General features: G+C 39.7%; 1 protein-coding gene across 6 annotated transcripts in view; it reads left to right on the forward strand.

Moving 5' to 3' along the window:
• ntrk3b (neurotrophic tyrosine kinase, receptor, type 3b) overlaps positions 1-21,832 on the forward strand; it is a 280,707-nt gene that overhangs the window by 253,092 nt on the left and 5,783 nt on the right. For all 6 annotated transcript variants that reach the window (XM_024295435.2, XM_024295438.2, XM_024295436.2 and 3 more), the window contains 3 exons: positions 1,911-2,083; positions 3,678-3,921; positions 17,980-18,138. In XM_024295435.2, coding sequence (XP_024151203.1) covers positions 1,911-2,083; positions 3,678-3,921; positions 17,980-18,138 — 576 coding nt within the window. The remainder of the gene's footprint in view (positions 1-1,910; positions 2,084-3,677; positions 3,922-17,979; positions 18,139-21,832) is intronic.

Below are 21,832 nucleotides of genomic sequence, written 5' to 3' on the forward strand. Positions count from 1 at the left end.
TGTGGAAATAAAATCCTCACTTTAGAATTTTACATTCTGCATGACGAAGGACAATAAAGATCACACATTTATTCATAGATATGAGTCAATTTTTGTCTGAATTTAACCAATAAAAGCGTAAAAGTGCAATAACTCAATTGAAAAACTTGACAGACCATCAAAGGAAAATAAATTCCAATTCTACTTCAATGCTGTGGTCCTTTTCGTCCACTCTTATGAGTGTGGTTTGTACTTTAGAACAATCTGAGTGGTCAAAGCGACTGATATTAATGCAGTCAAACATTTTGTAGAGCTCCTAATGTCATATACTGTCCAAATAACGTCTAAATTGGTGTGTTTTTCAGTGTGAATGTGAAGTACCTGAACCCCCCACCATAGCTTCTCTTTGGTTTAAAGTCTCTGTGCTGCTGATGGTCGGACTTAGAAAAGATTGGCTAAACAAACACTGGAACACTGTAATCTGCTGGATTTGAGAAAGCAAACAGCCACTGTTTAAACAAGGACAGAAGGTAGTGACAAGAAGAAGGAAAGTGCTTTTCCATCCAATGGCTTCCATGGAGAGACAAATCCATGAAGACAAACCAAACAAACGAGTGAATGACGGTTAAAATGGCTTTCTATCAAAATATTTCAAATTAACCTCTTTTAAATAGATGCATTAGTTTGGAAAACCAGCTTTTCCACAAACTGTATTGCATATGAACAGCAGTCTGGTTTTATTGAAGGAAAAATTTGGACCCTGATGTCAAGGCCGAAGTCACAGCTGCCATCACAAGCTTTTACTGAGGCATCTAATTGGTCAGTTTATAACTTTAGTAACATGTGATAAATAAAAAATATTATGAAAATAATTAGGTTTAGCAAAAACATTTTCAAAAGAGATACCAGAGGGTTATTCTGACAAAAAGAATGACTAATAGTTGTTTATTTCTCAGTAGAAGTCTATGAGATTTTGGCTTTCTGGGACCACCAGATACTTCATATTTGGAACCTGAGGGGGACGTGATAATCTGTCCAGATTGTTAATTCCTGTACATCATAAGTGCATTCAATTTACATCACCCTTTTGAAAACTTCACAGTACACATACTACAAACGCAACAATGGTACATTCCATTGTCATGACCTGCCCTGAGGTCGCCGCACAAGCCTCAAGGGACTGATAATACAAACCTTCGATTCCCTCCACAAGCCGGAAGATATGAAGCACATTATCTCTCCCAATTCATCATATATGGTCGTATGGTTCCGTCCCCAACTTGTCATTTTTTGATCTGCTGGCTGTTCCCGTTAAATCAGGGGTCTCCGACCCTCGGACCGTGGTACCAGACATGGTAGCAGACGTAGTACTGGACATGGAACCAGTGCCGAGTTAGAAAAGAGGGCGTTCAGACCCTCCATCCGAAGGCAGGATGGGTTAGTATACCGGCATCAGTCCGTGTCCTGAAAGTTAGGGGTCCCTAAATAGTATATGCATTTGTTTCCCTGTCTATGGCCCAAAACCAGGCGGCCCTTGGACTGGTACTGGTTTATGGCCCGGTGAGCTGGGGACACTCAAAACGTCATAAAAGGGGACGTGGAGGGGGCCTGAACCAAACAACCATACATGATCATTTGGAAATGAGAGTCCTTTGGACCGAGATGACTAAACATTACACCATGGAAATCCGAAGTAAAGCAGCAAAAAAACTAAATTTGTCCTGAAACTTTATCAACACATTTCCTTATCTATTTTCTACATTTTGTTCATGCTTTATAGAATTAATTTAAGCAGGCCAAAAATGTAAAAACGTCAATGATCAAGTGCACAGAGACATGAAAAAGTTGTTTTATTTCATCAAGAGTATATGAGCTCACATCCCCATCCAATGTTCACTTCCTGTTCCTGTTTGATTCCCTTTCTCCTTCAGACGCTGAAAGATCCCAACCTGTCAGCCAGGAAGGACTTCCAGAGGGAGGCGGAGCTGCTGACCAACCTGCAGCACGACCACATTGTTAAATTCTACGGCGTGTGTGTAGACGGAGATCCGCTCATCATGGTGTTCGAATACATGAAGCACGGCGACCTCAACAAATTCCTGAGGTAATTATTTCTCTCAGGGCCAATCAGTCGGCACTGGAGATGGCTCCTTCTAGTCACTTACAGTGGGAGGAGGAATTAGGTAATTATGTGAAAAGGCGGAACCAATGTGTGGAACTGTGAGCTAAATGACAATCGAAAGGTGTGTTAGAGTGCCATCATTACTGGGGTAAGTAACACATCATTAGTGTTTGGACTTGTTGTAAAAACTTCATTAAAAAAACTCCAATTGTCTAAATTTGATCTATCATAAAAAAAAGTCTGCCCCTCTTCAGAGCTTTATTGAAGCTTTCATGTTTCTTTTGTTCCATATTTGTCAGAAGTGACCTCTGATAAACCTCAAAAAAGCGTCAGCGTGCCTCTACGGCGACGGCTTTGGTAATGGGAAGCTTCAGTGGAGCCGATGTGAGTCCGCTCAAGAGGAGTCACAGATAGAAGTGTGCTATTTCAAGTGCGATGACAGCAGCCGCAGTGTGTGTGTGGTCTTTCTTGTTTTTGAAATTTGAGCAGTGGATGAAAAGATGACATGTTATGATTGAGTGTGAGTGTGAGGGCGATACCGCGTACGCATGCATGTGTGGGTGTGTGTGTGTGTGTGCACTCAAGGGTGCGTGAAGATTTTCTGTTGGGAAATCATTCCTGAAATGAAAGGCAATGTTGCGGATGATGAAATTCTTTCATGCAAGGTGCAAGACGTTGCTGATTCTTGGTCTGTTGGTCCTTTTGGTCACATTTAAAGGATGTGATGTGCCGACAGTCAATAGGAGGATCTGATATGGCGGTCCAATTCAGCATTTAGATAAAAGCAGGGCAGCCGCCACTTAATCAGCCACCATCGGCTTGTCAGTAAAGTCAAAGGAAGACGACACGTGCTAAGAAAAAAAGCCACGAGACTGCAGCTTTTACCTCTCCAAAATGGAGATGGAAAGACGGGCAGAGCGAGAGTGACAGTCGTGCTTCCTAACCCCCCTGAGTGAGGACTGGACTCTAATCACAGCGACGAGGAGGGGATGAGAACAGCAGGAAGTCGGCACAGGAAATTACTTCCTTGTTGTCGCCCGGAAACCTGCAGTCGAACTGTTCTGATGGTTTGCATGAAATTCCTGACATATTGGAAAACGTTTCTGTGGAGAGAAAAGCCGAAGCTTAAATTAGGCGTGCCGAGGCATAACAATTTATCATGGAATTAAAGCAGCTTGAGTGCTTGCAGATTATAGTTAATATGTTAATATTTGGTCATATTCTCTCTTTATTATGCTAATGGACCTCAACAGGTACCAAAAGGCTCCAGCAGTGAAAGGATGAGGGTGTATTAGAGCGGTAAGCAGCTTTGGGTTACTTTGTGAAGGGGCTGCCCCGTTCAACGTTCTGCCATTCGGAATACACAATAAGGGGTTCTACATCCAGTTATCAGCAAAAGCTATGAAACTTCCAAAGGAGATTTAGCACAGTCTACCTCTTAAAGGTGAAATCCAGATTTGTAAGCAGCAAAATAACACCTCTGTTATTCTGAAAGCCCTCTACCTCCTTTATATTCTGACATCATCGCTTCAGGAATGCTTGGAAGCTGAACTTCTGTGTTTTGTTTGGCACCCAGAGCTCACGGCCCCGACTCCATGATCCTGGTCGATGGTCAGCCACTGCAGTCCAACGGAGAGCTTGGCCTTTCCCAGATGCTGCACATTGCCACTCAGATTGCCTCCGGCATGGTCTACCTAGCCTCCCAGCACTTTGTGCACAGAGATCTGGCAACCCGCAACTGCCTGGTGGGGAACGGCCTCCTGGTGAAGATTGGAGACTTCGGCATGTCCAGGGACATCTACAGCAGCGACTACTACAGGGTAAGCCGCTACACCGCAGTGGGAACACATAAAACTGTCAATTCTCCTGTCATGTCGCTGTCACATTTCTTGACAAGAATTAGTGTAAGTAAATTTAGTTCACAGCACTTCGGAATTGGGCTCTAATTGGGCTCAAAACAGTTGTAAACAAAGCCCGTGGGGCTGCCATCTAAAATCAGGATTCTAATGGGAGAATGCTGTTGCTCTCGCGTGTCACGTTGTTTGTATGTTTATGTTTCCATTTTTCCCTTCTTCTAAGGAGAGTAAACAGCTCTCCCTTCCCCGGCGCGGCCTCGGGGCGTCTCACCACGCCTCGTACGCTCGGTCGGGGCTGACGGGGCGCTCCGGCAGCATGCTCCGAGATGATCCTGCTGAGCCTCCAGCCTGGTGCTTAAAGGCTTGTTTATATTGCTTCCGAGTCATGTCTCCTCCACTGTTTAACGCGATTAGCAACTATGAATGCTGCAAACTGGGCGGAAACTGCAGGATTGAAGAATTTGCCATTTTGGCTGAACAAATAAGCAGAGCGATGGCTGCCACAGATCTGGCGGCTGAAAATAGCCCGCTCCCATGAAACGGTTTAAAGTGTTTCCGAGCGTGACCGCTGGGCCGCTGTGGATGCTGCTTGGGGCGACGCCAGCAGTTCTAGAGTTCCTACCTGCTCTGGGAGCAGCTCTGCACTTATGGATTTGTTTGTTAGGAGATTTTCGGTAGATGTGCTCTGTGTTTCCTTGTGTCTTGGTCCAGAGCTTTGCATCAGAGCTCTGCACTAACTTCATTTCTTGGCTGCACCAGCACAAATGTTGGCTGCAGCCACATTTTCAACTGTATTGCAATTAACAGCAGAGTTTTACAGGGTCACTCCTTGTTCTTAAAATTGCGGTCCATTTGCTGCTGTCAAAGAGGAGATGGGACACTCGAGCGGGGCATTTATCGCAGCATGAAATGTGTTTTATAGATGCTTTATAGTTTTTTTTAGTATTTCCTCCTAAAATGCATTAGAACCTGTCACAATTGTACTCTTGGCGGCCATTGTTAACTTGCGGTCTTTACTGAATCTGATCCAGGATAGTCGAGCCATTCTCTTGGACATGAATATACCAGAGAAGATTTTAGAATTACACCCCCAGAACCCCAAATCGTCCATATAGTTGATAACGTGATCAGCAGAAAGTTAGATTTTGATTTAATCATTAGCCTCACAAGGATTCCAATTTTTAAAGGGGCCATACCATGAAAAAAACAACTTTTTGAGCTTTTAAATCAATTATACTGTTCATTCCTCACTATAAACAACCTCAAAGCAGCACTTTGATCCGCTCTGTCGAGGGGTTGCAACCTGTTGCAATATGGCGGTAGACGTTTCAGGAAGTGACAGCGTAGGCTCTGGCTTGATTTCTCAAGGGCCAGAGGTAAGGTATGGGTGATGTCAACATCTGCTTTATCCAGTTCATATAAACAGTCAATGCGCCGGCTCTAGGAGGATGTTGTGGAATGGGCGGGACCAACATGGAGTGAAAGGCGTTGCCTCAGAGATCAAGTCATTTTCACTTCCGCGTATGAAAAGATTCCAGACAAAGAAGTCATATTTCATAAATAATGTGTTAGTCTTCCAAAAGTAATGTATGATCATATATTTATCCTTTTTTCTAATCCTATCGTCTTCCCACAATTTCCACACCAAAACAAACTAATAAATTAATTAATTGAAATAAAATAAGTCAAAAACAGCATTTATTACATCCTCCATCTACATTCTCAAGGGCTTCATTCTCTTCTTTCTTTTAATTTCCTCTTTGTGTCAAGTAGCACTTCTGCACAAGACTCTGGTTGTTAAATGATCAAATATGTTCATTTTTCTCACCTGAATCTATTTAAGTCACTGTGAACAATCTTTATTTAGGGAGGAAAAAAAACAGATTAATTTGAAGATATTTGAGTCAGACGACCATTTGGCGTTCTCTTAAGCTGTCGTCAAACTGATGCACTGAACAATTTTGTGTTAAAAAAGTTTTTTTTTTCTTTTTATTAACATTCAAATTAAATTACAACATTTATCCTCACATTTATGGAGGCATACTGCGCATTCGCTGGTAGAGCGGAATGTTTTTACTGCTGTGTGTGCAGTACCATTGAGAACCTTATGGGGGCAGTGTTCAGAGCTGTTCTACTTCACGAGGGATAAACTGCATCTTACAGTAATCAACGTGCTAAAAAAATAGAATCACAATAGATTGATAGTGCTGTGGTGCAGCTGGCTACCTCTGGATGGCGCTGTAGAACTTTCAAGGAATTGTTCTAACCAAAGCCCAACCGCAAAATCCTAAAAATACATGTTTTTTTAATCTTTTATTGAATCTACTCTCATTATCTGAGGCTCCATCATACGTTTCTCACCTCCCTCTGACCGCAGCATATGCTAATGGAGTCCCCACACTTACAGCCGTATCTGGACTCCGGCCAATCAGATGCTCTCACACTATTGTTGAACAATTGGGAAGCTTTCAGAGCCACGTATTAAAAAAAAAAAAAAAAAAAATGTGTTCCTGGAACAGAGATGCGACCTGAGATTTTTATCGATCACACATTTTAAAAAATTACGTTGTATTCCAGAACTCTGAGCGTTTAGCTGCAATAAAACCAGAGAAAATCTCTTAATCCTTTTCAGCGAATATTTAGAAGATTTTGTGCCATATCACTTTCAAAGTACATCTAAATTCTACAAAGCGAATGCAGCTTCTGCACACTGCTGCCATTGTTTTGCCAACTACACATCTGAAGTATAACATTTAAAGTTCACAATGGGTTTTAGCATCAAGCTCTTTGTGAGGGAGGATAATTGAAGGTTTAGACAATGGCTGCTTTATCCAGGTCAGCTGTACGGTAACGGCAGCAGCAAATGTTAGTCGATGAATCTTACAGACTCTTCTGAAATTTCTACATGGACCAAACAAAAGGAAAATAGATAAATGTCTGGGCTCTGTGTCACTCAGGCATGCTAAAGTCAGTTTTTCCAATGCACTTGTGTTTGTATCGCAGTGGTTCCTATGCTGACATTTAAAGCAGAGAAATGTTATTTTCTTGTTATTCTAAAGGTCTTCTCTGTTTGAAGTTTCTTCAAATGACAAAAAATAAAGGTTTTTAAGCCATAATATGTCTGAAATATACAGCAGTTAGAACAAATCCCAAAGAATCTAGAGATATTTATTCTTATTTTATTTGGCTAAACTGCAACCTAGGTCTGTGGTGGAAAGTCGACATCACCGCAGACCGTTTGTGCCCGTTTTAGCTAAATGGATTCCAACTTGTTGTTATTGAGCCGGAGCCGGTAGTTTTCCGTACGCCATGTGTCTCTCGTCCACCATTTCATAGGGATTCGGCGGGGGGCTTCTCCTCTCTTCGCTACTGAGGAAATCCTGGTTAGGTTTTTTCCTCCGCTTAGTAATCTACTTACCAACAAGTATTCTGGTCTGATTTGAGGTTGAAAACATATACAAATACCACGATCATCCTCTGTAAATTTGTGATTTATGGAGTGTGGATTTGTGGTCCTGCCAGAAAACGTGAACATAGTGAGAAGTCTAAAGCTACCATTGTATCTGAATATTGTTTTCTATACCTTCTCCTTTATCAGCTGACAGTAATCATTTACTTGTGAAAGACCACATTCTTGTTTTCCAGCTCTGTTTATGCAATAGTAGCGCAGACATCTCGACATATTCAATATGGCGTCCAACTTTACGCATTTAACAAGCTAGCGTGTTATTGCTAATCTTTTTGTTTACAGGGATATTACTGCTTGTTGTTAGTGGGAAAATAACAAATATATTAGCCTATTAATCTGTAAGAAAAAAAAACACACACACACAAATAAGTCGCTCCTGAGTATAAGTCGTACCTCTTGGCTAAACTTTGCAATAAAACTGACTTATACTTGGAAAACTATGGTATATGGACTCCAGATTGCATCATGATGCATCATTTTTAGGAGTTGAGTCTCACTTATTTCGCCAATACCCCTCAATTCCTAAACCCCTGAACTGTCAGACCTTTTAGGACTGTGTAGGAAAAGCGTGTATTGCTAGTGGGGTGTCAGGTACTTGTTTGGTCTCTCAGTCCTCCCACTTTCTGCTCTGACAAAGCCAGCAGAGTCCATGCCCTCAACACTTGAGGCTCCTGCTGGAAGTTCAAGCTGTTTGTGCAGAGGGGGGGCGGACCTGCGGGTTGATACGGTGAATCTCTGAGCACACCATGGCCCAAAAACAAACAGCAGGGTAGCTCATGAATCTGCTGTGTGTCCAGTCTGGCGTGGATTCACTAACCTCCTTTCTACTGGCCTACAAGATCTCACAAAAGATTTTCATAAAAAATGAATTTGTCTTCAAACTCAACAAGTTCAATACTTTGAGTGTTTTTCTTTTCAGAAAACAGAGTTTTGTGACAAGAGCAGTGAAGAAGAGAAACCCCCACAGCTAGAATCTGATAAAGAAAAGTGTCAGTCTGTGCAACTTTCTCGGCTGAATGTGTGCTTGTTATGTCACAGCAGCAGTAACCTCAAGGAAATTTGCACGCTTAAATAATTTATTGAGTCATCTGTGTGTTGAATTTGGAGCAGAAGTGTTTTTAAGTGACAGTCTCGGTTGGAATTCAGCGTGTTTGTTTGTGCCTTGTGTTCCTCGCTGCTGTTTGGTGCTTTGTGATAGCTTTGCTGCCCGCCTACATTGAGGAATATTGACACAAGCCCCAGATAAGGAGCTCTGAAGTGTATTGGCCACTTTCCCTGTGTACAGTGATTATGAATAGCAGCATCCTGCCAAGAGCAAAATCCACCCACCGCTGACTGGTCGGCGCTCGCTGCCCTCCAGGACTCCGGTGTCACTTTCCAGGAGGAGGAAACAACTTCAAGATAGAGATGAATATTGTCCTGAATCTCCTCCGTCTGTCACATCCATCTGCTCCACCTGCACTGAATATGTTTTTCTGTTGTTTAAAAAGAATTGTCTGCTGTGTCAATGTTTCATACCGCAGCCGCACAATACATCAGATAAAGTTTCCGCGAGTTATGAATTATGCATGTTTAGGTGGGTATAAATGACAGCGAATACGTTAAAAGTGCCTGGGCGTTGGAGTTGGAATACGGATGGTTGACGGAAAGGCATTTGTTCTGTTTGTTTTTGACAAACGGTTTCTGACAACACGTTAGTCTTGCCCCGTCATGGCAGGAATCATTTCCTGGTTGTGTGGTGGGAAGTTTCGTCAATGAAGAGAGGGGTTACCAGTCCAACCAATGCAACACATTTGACAGCTAATTTCTGTCATTTTCTCAAATGGCTGAGCAATTTTTTTTATTACAGAGACTGAATGAGGATTTAAAAACTGACGATTTCTCACAATAATAAATTATGTCTTCAAAAATACTTTATGAGTCAAATTGTAAGTTGTTGCAGTTGCCTCTATCAGTTCAGGAAAGGCGTTTCCACACCAGCCAATTCAACCTGCTTGATTTATTAGTCTTAATTACAACACTAACAAAGTGGATCCAGAGTCCTGTTCTGTGGTTTCTGGTTGGGTACAGATCTGGTCCCAGCGTTTGTACCAGAGTCCCTGTTGCGTGTCAGGATGCTGCAAAACTGCAAACCAAGCGTGGCTCCACAACAACAAACCACAGAGCTAAATAGAATCTATGTATTTTATTTACTTAGGTAAACAGATTTAACAAAGTATTGGACCCTTGAGATGAAACATCTCGTCTTTAGGGGCTCACTATTGCAGCTCCATACAGGTGGCAAAGGAAAGAGAAATAAAATGTAAGTTACAGTCTCACTTTAGCAAAAAGACATGCACATCCACCCACATTATTTTTCAAACAATTTGTGATTTTTTTTTTCATATTTAAACTATAGTCTTCCTCTAATTTGACCTAATCTCCAATTATTGATCCACTCTTGTATCTAACCCCACATCTACCCAAACTTACCACTATATTTCTTATTGTCCTGGTCTTTCAGACAACATGAGACGACAAAAACTCAACCAGCTAGGAAAATAACTGCTCTACTTCAGAGTCACCAGCTCACCTGACAGACTGAATTCTACCTGAAGTGTGAGGTGTGAAGGTGAAGGGCAACAGAGAGTACACTCCCTGAGGTTCTCCTCTACTGCTCATCACCTGTTCAGCCTCATAAACTCTGATCTGACAGTCAGGTAGTCAATAATCCAGGCAATCGTGAAGGAAGTCTTCTGCATTTTCTTTGTTAAAGTGGCTGATCTGTGTTTAATGCAGACATGATCTACACATTTTCTTTATAAGGCAATAGTTGACATCTTAAAACAGTCAATGTAAATTAAACAGAATCTCCTACTATAGCTTTCTCTTCAGCAAACCTTCTGTCCACGCACAGAAACTTTCCCTAAACAATGAAAGGATAAAGCAGCTTTCTAGCAGCAGAACAAATAAAATAATTTAAAGTTTTGGGGTCGAAAAGGACTAAAAAGGTGGAATAGTGAAAACCAAAATGTTTTACTTTCAAGAAGTGGAAGCGTTTACCTGAGTTACTTCGCTTTTAGACAAAATCCAGAGATTTTCTTAGTCCGTGTGATCAAACAGATGCTCCTCGATCAAGTGTGTTTTGTGTGACGTCATGTAAAAACGGTCTGTTGTAGGAGTTCCGTTCCGAAAACAGTCCGTGAAAAATTAAATGCACGAAGTAGGATTTTACATGGTTTCAGGCTGTAAAACCCCATAACTACACACTTTATATACTTTTCTCAGAAATATATTCATATTTTTAAGCTTTTTTCTTGTTTAAACTCTCAAAGTTTAACTTTTTTTCTCATAAATTTACAACTTTATTCTCGTAAAATAACACTGTTCTCATAATTTCCCAACTTTATTTTCATTAATATTTTTTTTTATTGTTTTATGGTGTCCCTAATACTTTGTCGTATCTTTGTGGTTTAAAAAAAACAAAACTTTTTTTCTGTAAAGACCAGGTCAAATGTCAGTTTTCCTTGACAGTTTTTTCAAACGAGAACCCGATTTTTGGTCAGTTTTGGAGCAAACGCAGATCCATGCTTGCATTTCTGCCCCAGTGCAACGTGTGCATGTTTGTGAGAGATTCGAAGAGCCATAAAAACTTTCACCGCCCGCTGGCATGAAGCGGCCGGAGCAGATACCACTTTATCTTCACTTGGCAGCAGCGCAGCAGGTAGAACCCTAATGGACATCAGAGCTTCTAAGAGTGAACGCGTGTTTGCTGCCGGGAGAGCAGAGATAGCAGCCTGGTGAGAGCGGGGACTGTGAGTGTGTCTAGATGGTTATCGGGGCCCTTTAAGATGACTGGGGCCTCCCAAGGCTCCCTGCAACCCTGCGGAGCTCCCATCGAAAAAACCCAACCGGGCTGGTAATCTATCCCCCCGCCATGCTGCTGTGCTCTCCACACCCGTAATCCAATCATTCCCTTGCCACGGTGGGACAGGCAGAGCACTAATCGAGTTTATACAGCAACAAAAAAGCAGCAGACTCATTCCTCACTCGCGCACAGCAATGCCGGCGTTTCCGAGTGACATTGAGTGAGAACGATGAGGATAATTATGGTGTCAATTATTAAGTTTTTATCATGCGTTCAGCTTTTTTTCCCCTATGTTTTCCTCTGCGTGGCAGGCTGATTGCTGTGGCCTTGTCACGGAAACCCAAGGTGATCGGACACAAAAATTTATGTAGCAGCCATTCATCCACTTTGAGATCATTAGCATGCATCAGAGGAGGTTGATCGCTGCAGCCAGTGGGCTGGGTGGGCCTGAGATAAGTCATTTAGACTAACAGGAACTTAATTAATTTTGTTTAATCCTTATAAAGCGCCACGAGGGGGCAAATTGGAATACAGCCGCCTCACTAAGTCCTTTACCTCATTCGGCCCACCTAACTTAGCTTAACCTAGCTGCTGCTCTGAAGGGGCGGGTGTGTAGCCGCCGTATCAACATTAGCTTAATGCTGTTTACAATTGTAAAGCGTGTCATGTGTAATGAGCCCAGGTGGAGTGGAAGTCAGTGCTCATTTGGTCATTAGCTTGCAGTGAAACTCCTGCAAATGAGTTTAAGGGGGCGTGTGAGGTGAAGCTGCTGCAAGATTCTGACGGCGTCAGTAAAGCATGACCGACCGCGCTCGCGAGAAACATCAGAACCGCCTTAAAATGCATCCTAATTGCCGTTTTGTACGGTTAGCAAACAACTGTTTGCAACAGAGGAGGGGGGCGGTCATCCAGCTCATTAGGACTGACACATGAACGGGGCGAGGCTTTGGGAATATGCACAGTAAGCAAAATCACAGACAGGCAGAAAAAAAGGGACAGCACAAAAAGATGGATGGTTCTCACCTAACAAGAGCTGGAACAGCAAGCAGCTGAGCAGAGCGTCACCCCAGGTTAGATCAGACTGTCGCTGTCCGAGCGCTCTGAGGTGCAAACCTGTTAAAGTCTGTGAAGATACAAGGTGATGGAGGTGGAGAAGGAAAAAAAAGTGCTAATGAAACCCTCTACAAGCTTTAAAACCAAAAGAATTTGAGAAAATTAGCCAGAAACTCTTTCTGTGTAGCAAACTATTAGAAATATGCAACAAAAATGTTGATTTAATATCAATTGTGTTTATTTCTGAGCAATTAAGTCATATAATAATGTTTTAAAGTGTCGGCACATGTTGTGAAAAACTAAAAGTAGCTCAATTTAAAAGGGAAAAAAATCAAGATAATAGTTTTAATGAATATTTAAGGACAGACAATGTTACAATTTTTATCAATTATAATATTTTACATTATTATTTTTGTATTTAATAGATCACAGGAGATTCAATCAATGAATTGATCAGTTTATTATTTATTTATATATATATTATATTTATTAAAAGCAAGAGCAACCAAAGTGCTGAACAGAATATAAAATCATGAAACAATGAAATACAAAAACGAAACAATAATAACAATTAAAGCAATAAAACAATAGAAAATAACTGATTATAAACCCAATAGACAAAATCTTAGTAGTGGTCAACTTTATTTTGTATACAATATTTCTAGATGTTTAGGGCTGTAAAACCCTTTACACACTTTTCTTAGGCTCACATAAATTTTTTGTTTTACAATTTTCTCTTTTAGTGAGAAACTCTCAAAGTTCAAACCTTCGTAGAAAATAAGTTGTGAGAATAAGAACAAAGATCTGATGGAATTCGAAGGTTTATATAGATTTGGCATAACTCAAGATAATCTGCACAGGAGACACAGCAGGGAGGAGATTGATTGACAATAATCAACAGCCAATCAGGATGCAGAACAGTACGCTATGAAACAAAAACCAAGCAAAGCATTAAAAAAAGCACACAAATTGCACTATTTTAACCTTTAAAAAAGACTACTGTAATCAGTTTGACAGTTTAGTTTCAAAAATTGTGTTTTTTTTATTTTACTTGTGCCTTGAGTTTGGACATATTTTACTGTTACAACAGTTGGACAAGGTGTATATTTGTATAAACTCTTTTAGTATTTGAGGCTAAACTTTATTTGTATTGATTATCTTTTTAACATAAATTGAAACATTAAATCATAACGTAAAATGATGTATTTTCTCTTTGCAAATTCAAAATTTACTTGTAAAAATGACCAAGAAGCAAGTTGGAGAAATACTAGGAAAAAATACAAATTAGGAGCAAATGTTTTTTAAAATTAGAAATAACCATTTGGATGTATGTTGGAGGACTTTTGGGGGGAATTATTAACAAGGAAATATTTCCAAAAGCTTTGTTTTTTCTGTTTTTTGCATGACTGAATAACTAATTGTCTTCAAAAATGATGCAACTTTTTTTCTTATTTATTCCTTTAGTGTATTGTTTTTTTGCCGGTTAAACCCACATTGCTGAGGGTGGTGTGTTAGATAAATAGGACGCTTTTGGCTGATAGGAACATTTAATTGTTTTGTCTAAAAGATCTTGTAAAACTGAAGCAAAAACATAAACTGGACTTCTGTTCAAGTATGTTATTGTGATGCTACGTTCTCACCGAGGTCTAAAACACACGTTCCAGTGACCACTTTCAATGCAAGTCTATGTAAACGCGCACATCCGTGTTCAAAGCACTCTCATTCATGAGTTTTTAAGTCGCGCAGACATTGAAAATGCAATAAATGTTAAACAAGTTTGATTGTGACCAATCAGGGACTAGAATTTGGTTGTAACGTATGGGTAGCGTAGAAGTGCCAACCATTTGTTCCGGCCGTGATGACATGACACCAAGTCTTTCATGTATCAGAATAGAGCTGTGAAGGAAAAGCCTGGAGCAGAATTTGCAAGTTTTACCCTGTTTTGACATTTTGCATTATAAGCCTCTTCCAACTGTGAGAACATGCGGAAGTACGAGTTAACGATAGACCACGTTCAGCACGTTTTTGAACACGCCACACATGCGATGTGTGGACAGTGCTTGAGACATAAAGATAATTAGAAAAACCTGAGTAGATTTTTGCACCTTACTGAAATAGCATGCAGCTCTTACAGACGCTGAAGCTACTAAGTGGAGTTTGGTGAAATACGTGTTTCGATCAAATGAATCTGATTGTGTTTTATTGCACAACTACAGGCTGATAATCTGTGCGGCTGCATGCAGCTAAAAGCTAAAGCCACTTTCACGCCTCGTGCTATGTCTGATGTAGATTAGATTCCATGTTGTTTGAAGGGTAAGAAAACAAGAGCACAGATGGATAGATGTTTGTTTGGGCCGGCCGCTGTGAGATGGGTCCCTCGATGCGTTGATGGATGGGTGGTTTTGATGATGGATTGATGTTAGATGTGTGTCTGATACGTTGCCGGAGTAATTTCAGCGACTTACAGATAAAAACCTCAAAGGACCTTAAAAATCCATCTTATTTTTATCTTGAAAAAACTGTCAAGGTAACAAAAGCAGAGGTGATAAACTCAGACAGATGGGAAAGACAAAAATAAAACCCTATGTGAAAGGACTACACAATCACTTTAGCTTTGCTGCTTTTGCAGTGTGTTTACAGTAGAGGTGGGCGGGTCGATCTGAGTATCAATACTAGGGTAAAGTATTGATACTAGCATGATGAGATCGAGTTTTTCTTTAATACAGACAGTAAAGAGCTTGAATGTATTTACAGAGTTCATGCAAGCGCGGCGTCCATTTGTCTGCAGTGTTGCCAGGTTGGGCAATGCCTAATTTGAGCAAAAACCTGCCCAATTTGGGTGCCACACCTTGAACCTCCTCCACCCCAGCCTCATTGGACAGCAGAGAGAGAGTCATAAAAGAAACATCAATGGAAACATTTTTTTGTTGCATTGTTTACCACCAAATGGTTCCCAAACGCGGCTGTGTCTACAACTCACCGCTCCCCCAGGAAGTGCAAATTTCACACGTCTAAGTGTGAAAATGTTTACTTGTGACTTAATTTTATTACCACCCTTATTTAAATTATATATGTTTGTGGTGCTGTTTTTTATTATTTTTGTTGCATTTTAGTAACTTAAAATTTTGTACTAGTTACTGTTTCCTTGTCATTAAGCAAATGTTCAGTAAAAACATAACCAGGTTTTATGCAATTTCTGTAATCTTGCTATCAAAATGTTCTGCAGAGTCAAGACATTACTACTTTACTTCTGGTATTCATAAGTTTTATGCCATTTAAAATACTACACAATTTATGCGATTTTTCAGCCAGTGATAAGTCAATGGATAATTTTTAAAAATGTTTGAGCATTTTTTAACGTATGCAGTTTTGGTAGGAAAAAATTTAGCATGTTCAGAACATTCATGCTTGTATTTTTGCTATTCCTGCATTTCACAATTTTTGAAATTTCACAATTTCAGCATTTTTTTTTTTTTTTGTAGCTTTTTTTTTTGCCAAATTTGGTATCTGCTGCAGTTTTTTGGGCTAATTTTGTCTTAATCTAATAAATTATCAACTTTTAACTTTTTGGATAAGTTGACATCTACGGAGGTGTTTTGGGCTAATTTTGGGAAGAGCTAAAATTTTAGCCACGTGCTAATTGTTTTGGTTAATTTGACATCTACTGAGATTCTTTTTGGGCAAATTTGGAGTCAAGCGCATTTTTTGGGCTGAGTTCTGGGTTAAGCTAAAATTGTTTTAGCAGTTTTCTAAATTACCAAATCATCTTCAAATCAAATCAAACTTTATTTGTATAGCACCTTTCCAAAAAATCCAATGCACATTTTTTTAGTTATTGTATTATACATGTTCTATATTTGATGTATGTTAACTAAAACTAAAAATGTTTGTAGTTAACAAAATTTTTATTTACTGAAAGACTCTCTCCTGTGTTTTATTATACACTTGATGAAAAAAAATATCTATTTCCAAAATTATTCTATAGTCCAAGTTTTCAAGAATAAAAAGTATCGGTATTGAAATCAGTATCGATATCGGTGATATTAGCCCTGTAATTACAGTGATACAAAATTACTCAGGTATTAAATCTGGATTAAATTGCTTATGTGCTAAAAAATATGTTTAGTTTCCTTTGTTTTTATTTTGGCAGCAAATTTTGCTATTGTTAATTTCGTTATAAAAAGATGGTAATATTTTTTTTGTTATTTTAAGCACTTTAAATCAGTAGGCAAACCTCCATTGTGCAACCACAGCTCTGATCCCAGACATATGTTACTGTCAAAGGTATACTTCAACTTCCAACCTGCACAATAGTTGTCAGATCTGATGCCGTATTTCAATTTGCAATATTTCACAGTTTGTTCCCACATCTGTCTTGACGGGTCTGATGCAGGCCTGATTAAAGCCAACTCACTGACACAAATGGGAAACGGATATTTTGAAAAATGCCTACTAATGGAAGATTATGATTAATGGACAACTGTTCGATCGATTAATATCTAGCCGCAGAGGATTCAGAGCACTGGGAGACATACGTTTATGTTCTTTGAACAAAGTCTGAATGTTGGGTGCTTTTATGCTCAAATGTACAATTTAGGAAGGTTTGAAATATTGATTTCTTTTTCGTTTTAATGATTTCTTAAAAAAGACAAATGGCTGGAACCCATTCGCCTCTACGCCGACTGACACTGATCACGCTTGTTTCAGAAGAGTCACAGAGGAGCGAAGAAATGCTTTGTCATCATAAGCTACATTCAAATTGTTAAATTAATCTCTCCAATTCTTGCTTCTGAAATGAAGCAGAACAGATTTAACTTCTGTGCACCAAATGAAGATGCATTATGGAGAAACAACCCGATGGAAGCTTAAATTTGATATAATTTAAAACACATCATATATTAAAAAAAGACTTATGTCTCTACCAATGCCGACTTTCCACAATACTCTGTCACTCCTATCCTATCTTCATCCTATGACCATAACTTGGTTTAAACTAGATAAACAACTGATAAAAGATAAACATTTTCTTCTTTATTTCCAAACTCTGCCGCCTGGTTGAGGGCCTCCTCTGGTTAAAATAGGCATCAGGTGTTACTCAGGATGATTAGTCCCCACCTGCCAGGTGAGCAGAATGACAGGGCAAGGAATGAAGTACATCAGCAGCCATAACAGATAGTAGCTTTGTGAATAGTGACACGATGTTCTGGTACAGTCTGGGAATATATCACGATATGCATCATATCGTGATACACATTGGATTGAGATTCGTGCCCAACAATACATATCCTATCGCCTGCCCTTGAAAATAACACTCTTATTCTTTACAGTAGTGAAGTGCTTACGCAATCAACATAAATCAGCCGTCTTGGAAAAAAGCATCTTTGGACCAAAATGCAGCCCACTCTAGAGAAAACTGTGTTTTTAACATTTTTTATTGCATTTTTCTCATAATCGCGCAATATTTCTGTATTTAAATCATGTTGGATCAGGAGTAGAGGAAAATACTCGGGTTTGTGACGCAGCAACTGCAATGGGCGGGTCAAAGTCTTCTTTCTCTGCTACAATTCTGATGCCTCCACTTGCAAAAAAAATACATCCATGTACATGTGTGACATGTATCACTAAAGAAAATCTGTTTCTGTGCTCGTCTCAGGTTGGAGGACACACCATGCTCCCTATCCGCTGGATGCCGCCAGAGAGCATCATGTACAGGAAGTTCTCCACGGAAAGTGATGTCTGGAGTTTCGGAGTCATCCTGTGGGAGATCTTTACCTATGGGAAGCAGCCTTGGTTTCAGCTGGGTAACAATGAGGTATGAACAGAGAGTCAAGCACAAGATACAAACCTCCACGTTTAAAACAACATGTTGCTCCGCTGAAGAAGAATCTTTATACCAATGTAAACAAACCCCTCCCCTCTGAAACCCTAATGTACCGCCTCGTGTTGATTCCTCTTTCTTTGAGATGCACCTCAGCCAACAAGGTGATAAATTGCTGCCACTTTGCTGCCAGAGAAGATGGTGCATTACAAACCCCCCATGATTGGTTTGTTTATTCATTGGAGGCCTGCCTTTGAATCAATAGAATTCAATTAAGATTACTCTTGTAAAGCGAGCATGTTGGGAAAATGAAGAAAGACCAAAAGAGGAAGCGAGCATGTGGTAGACACAAGTATTTCAGCTAAAATGTCAATGCACTTGTGGAGTCATACAAACTGGGATTTCCACTATTCTGTGCAAAAGCTCTAAGGGATGTTAGCAAAATAAAAAAAGGAAACATTTTGATCGATGCAGCAATTTTGTTAGGAGATGCATCAAATCCGTCCTTATGAAATTCATGAGGATGGGCAGGACAAAATATTGCACTAATATCCAATCTGTCTGTCGTGTTTAATTCATTGAACAGTGATGCATTACTGTAACTATTATTAATGACCAGCATAGACTGAGGGGCAATAATAAATTAGGGTTTCAACTGGTTACCGTGGAAACAAAACACACTTTTATTCTGTACCATAAAACAGGCGTGCACCTATATCCCATTGTGGAGCTGATGTAAAGTCATGCATGAATGAACGGATGGATGGATGAATGAATGGATGGATGGATGGATGGATGGATGGATGGATGGATGGATGGATGGATGGATGGATGGATGGATGGATGGATGGATGGATGGATGGATGAATGAACGGATGGATGGATGGATGAATGGACGGAGGGATGGATGGATGGATGAATTTAATGAATGGACGGATGAATTGACGGATGGATGAATTTAATGAATGGACGGATGAATTGACGGATGGATGAATTTAATGAATGGATGGATGGATGAATGGATGAATGGACGGATGGATGGATGGATGGATGGATGGATGGATGGATGGATGGATGGATGGATGGATTAAAGGATGGATGATAGATTATGGATCTCCAGGGAAATTACATGGCAGTCTATATTTATGTACACCCATCACCCATTCAGTATGCAGTTCCCCTCCCCTGCTTCTAGCAGCATTATACAGTCTTGTAGGGGGTACAAAGTGTTTTGAATTACCTAGATCTGCATTTTGATCTGTAGCAGATACTTTTAGATATAATTTCTGATTTTGACATTTAATATGGAATATCTCATATATTTTTGAATATGGAATACCAACACATTCTCACTTCTAACTCGTCATATATTGACGTCTGGTCATTTTTTGACACGCTGACTGTTCCCATTGAATCACAAGTCTCAAACCTCCAGGTCGTGAACCAGAACCAGTCCAGGACCAGGACTTATCGGTTCACGTCCGGTACCATGTCCGGGCCCAGTTCACAATGGGTACTGTGTCTGGTACCGGGTTAGGTCTGGTACCGTGTTCTGGACCGGGTTATGATTTTGGTACCGGCCGTGTCCTGAGGACCAAACAGCCAGCACTTCAAAAAATGACGACTTGGGGACACTCAAAACATCAAAAAGTGACGCAGAGCGGTCCTTAACCAAACGTCAATATGTGACGACTTGGGAATGAGTGTCCGAATCTGCTGGAATCCCATTAAATGTGGTTGAATAGTTATGATAATCAAAAGAATGTAAACACTTAAGCTAAAGCGCCAGTGTTAAAAGGTAAAGATATGTGTTGCTATGAAAATAGACTTGGTGATCAAGATTTGGTGATCTGGCAGATAAACATGTAGCAACATTTATTTTGAATATTTCAATAAGAAACAGATCTTATTATTTCATTCTATTATGCCAACTCTTTCATGTGCTATAACCGCAAACAGCCCCACACCATGACACTTCCATCACCGTGTTCTAACGTTGATGATCTTTTTTAAAAAAAGCTGTTCGTTTTCTTGAAAAAAGTTACCAGTTCTTGGTTATCCAGTCAATGAGAACTAAATGTCAATGTCTGTTATTACATTTTTGAAAAGCTAAATTTGAGCTTTTCACAGGTTTTCAAGGCAGATTTAGTTGATTTTGCTCTTCAACATGCAATAATAATAATAAAAAAAAAACTATATGGTCCTGGCAGTCAGTAGACTGCTAATAGTAATTTATTCAGGTAGCTGATCATTAGGCTATGTAGTGTTGGGATTATTTATTTTAAAACACCAGTGATGCCAATTTGACATTCCTGCGTGGGCCTGAAAATGTTGACTGATCACAGTTCAGTGTTTTAAGCAGCAGAGCATCCGGAAGTTTCTCTCGTGAAGTGGAGCGCTGGATTCTGCTTTTGTGCAGCAATCAAAGGCGTCATGATTATTGTCAAAATCACAACCAAGCTCCGCGTCCCACTTTTTAAATTAATATATTTTATTATTTGTAGATAAGGAGTGTGTTTATAAACTCTGTTGTTGACTGTTTGTTGTTTACTAACCAGTCGGGGTGCCAGTAAATCTGAATCTTCTGTCTTGTCAGGTGTTTTGTGCCAGGAGACGACAAACTCTATTACAGCTTCACTCTGCTGTTTATGAGGGATTTATTTCACTATTTCATTCTTTTAGAGCCTGAAAATAGGTTATGAAATTAAGTAAAATGTGGAGCAAAAGAACTATGTTTTCTTTGTAATATTTTTATTCACACATTTCACATTTTTTGGATGTTTTCTTTCTATCTTTTACTATAATTATTTGTTTTATTAAGATTTGGTGCCTCCATGATCCCAAAAGGGATAAAAACGTGTTTAAAAGATGAATTAATTTAGCAGTAAATGAAGATTTGGTGTCTTATTTCTAAAAGATCTTTAGTACAAAGGAGTGCAAGAACATTTAAGTCTTAAAAACACTAATACAGGGGAATTCTGCACATGAAAAAAGAAAAAGAAAATTGTTGTTAATCAAAGAGATTTATCTGGAAATCCTCAGATCATTTATTTATCTCAATAAAAGCAGCAGTGCATGAGAAGGTGTTATGACCCATTCTCTTCTTTCAGCAGAAAAAAAAACAACAAAAAAACAATTCATGGAAACAAAAGCTATAAGTGTAAAGTTGAAAACAAATGTTACAGCGGGGTTTTTGTTGAACTCCAGTGTCTAGATTTTCAGAAAGCCAATCATACCTGCTGTTGATTTCCTGGTTCAGGTGTGTTTGCCAAAAAAAATGCTTGAACAGGAAGCTAGCTGGAAAACATTTTGGACTCTACCCCTGGGTTTGACACCGGTGTGTTAGAGGATAGAAAGAAAGACAGAAAATAGCTGTATTTCTATTGACTAGGAAATTCTGATTATAAATTGGAAACATGTCAATTTCGTAAAATGTTTGCGCTTGGAGAAGGTGGCTTTTTGAGCCATATTGAAATTTTGCAAAAAATTGAACTACAGCTCCTTTGTAAAATCACCATCCAGCATTTCCCCTAATCATCCATAACACTCCCACATAGCTCGCCACTCCACGGCCTGAATAAGACGCCGGCGTCTCCTTTGATTAATTGATGATGAGCGCTAGTGCCGGGACAGAAATTTAAATGCATCTGCTGTAAATCAAAGTATTTTTAACATTCGTCAACATGCT

The sequence above is a fragment of the Oryzias melastigma genome, linkage group LG3 (assembly GCF_002922805.2).
Source record: "Oryzias melastigma strain HK-1 linkage group LG3, ASM292280v2, whole genome shotgun sequence".
NCBI classification, from domain to species: domain Eukaryota; kingdom Metazoa; phylum Chordata; class Actinopteri; order Beloniformes; family Adrianichthyidae; genus Oryzias; species Oryzias melastigma.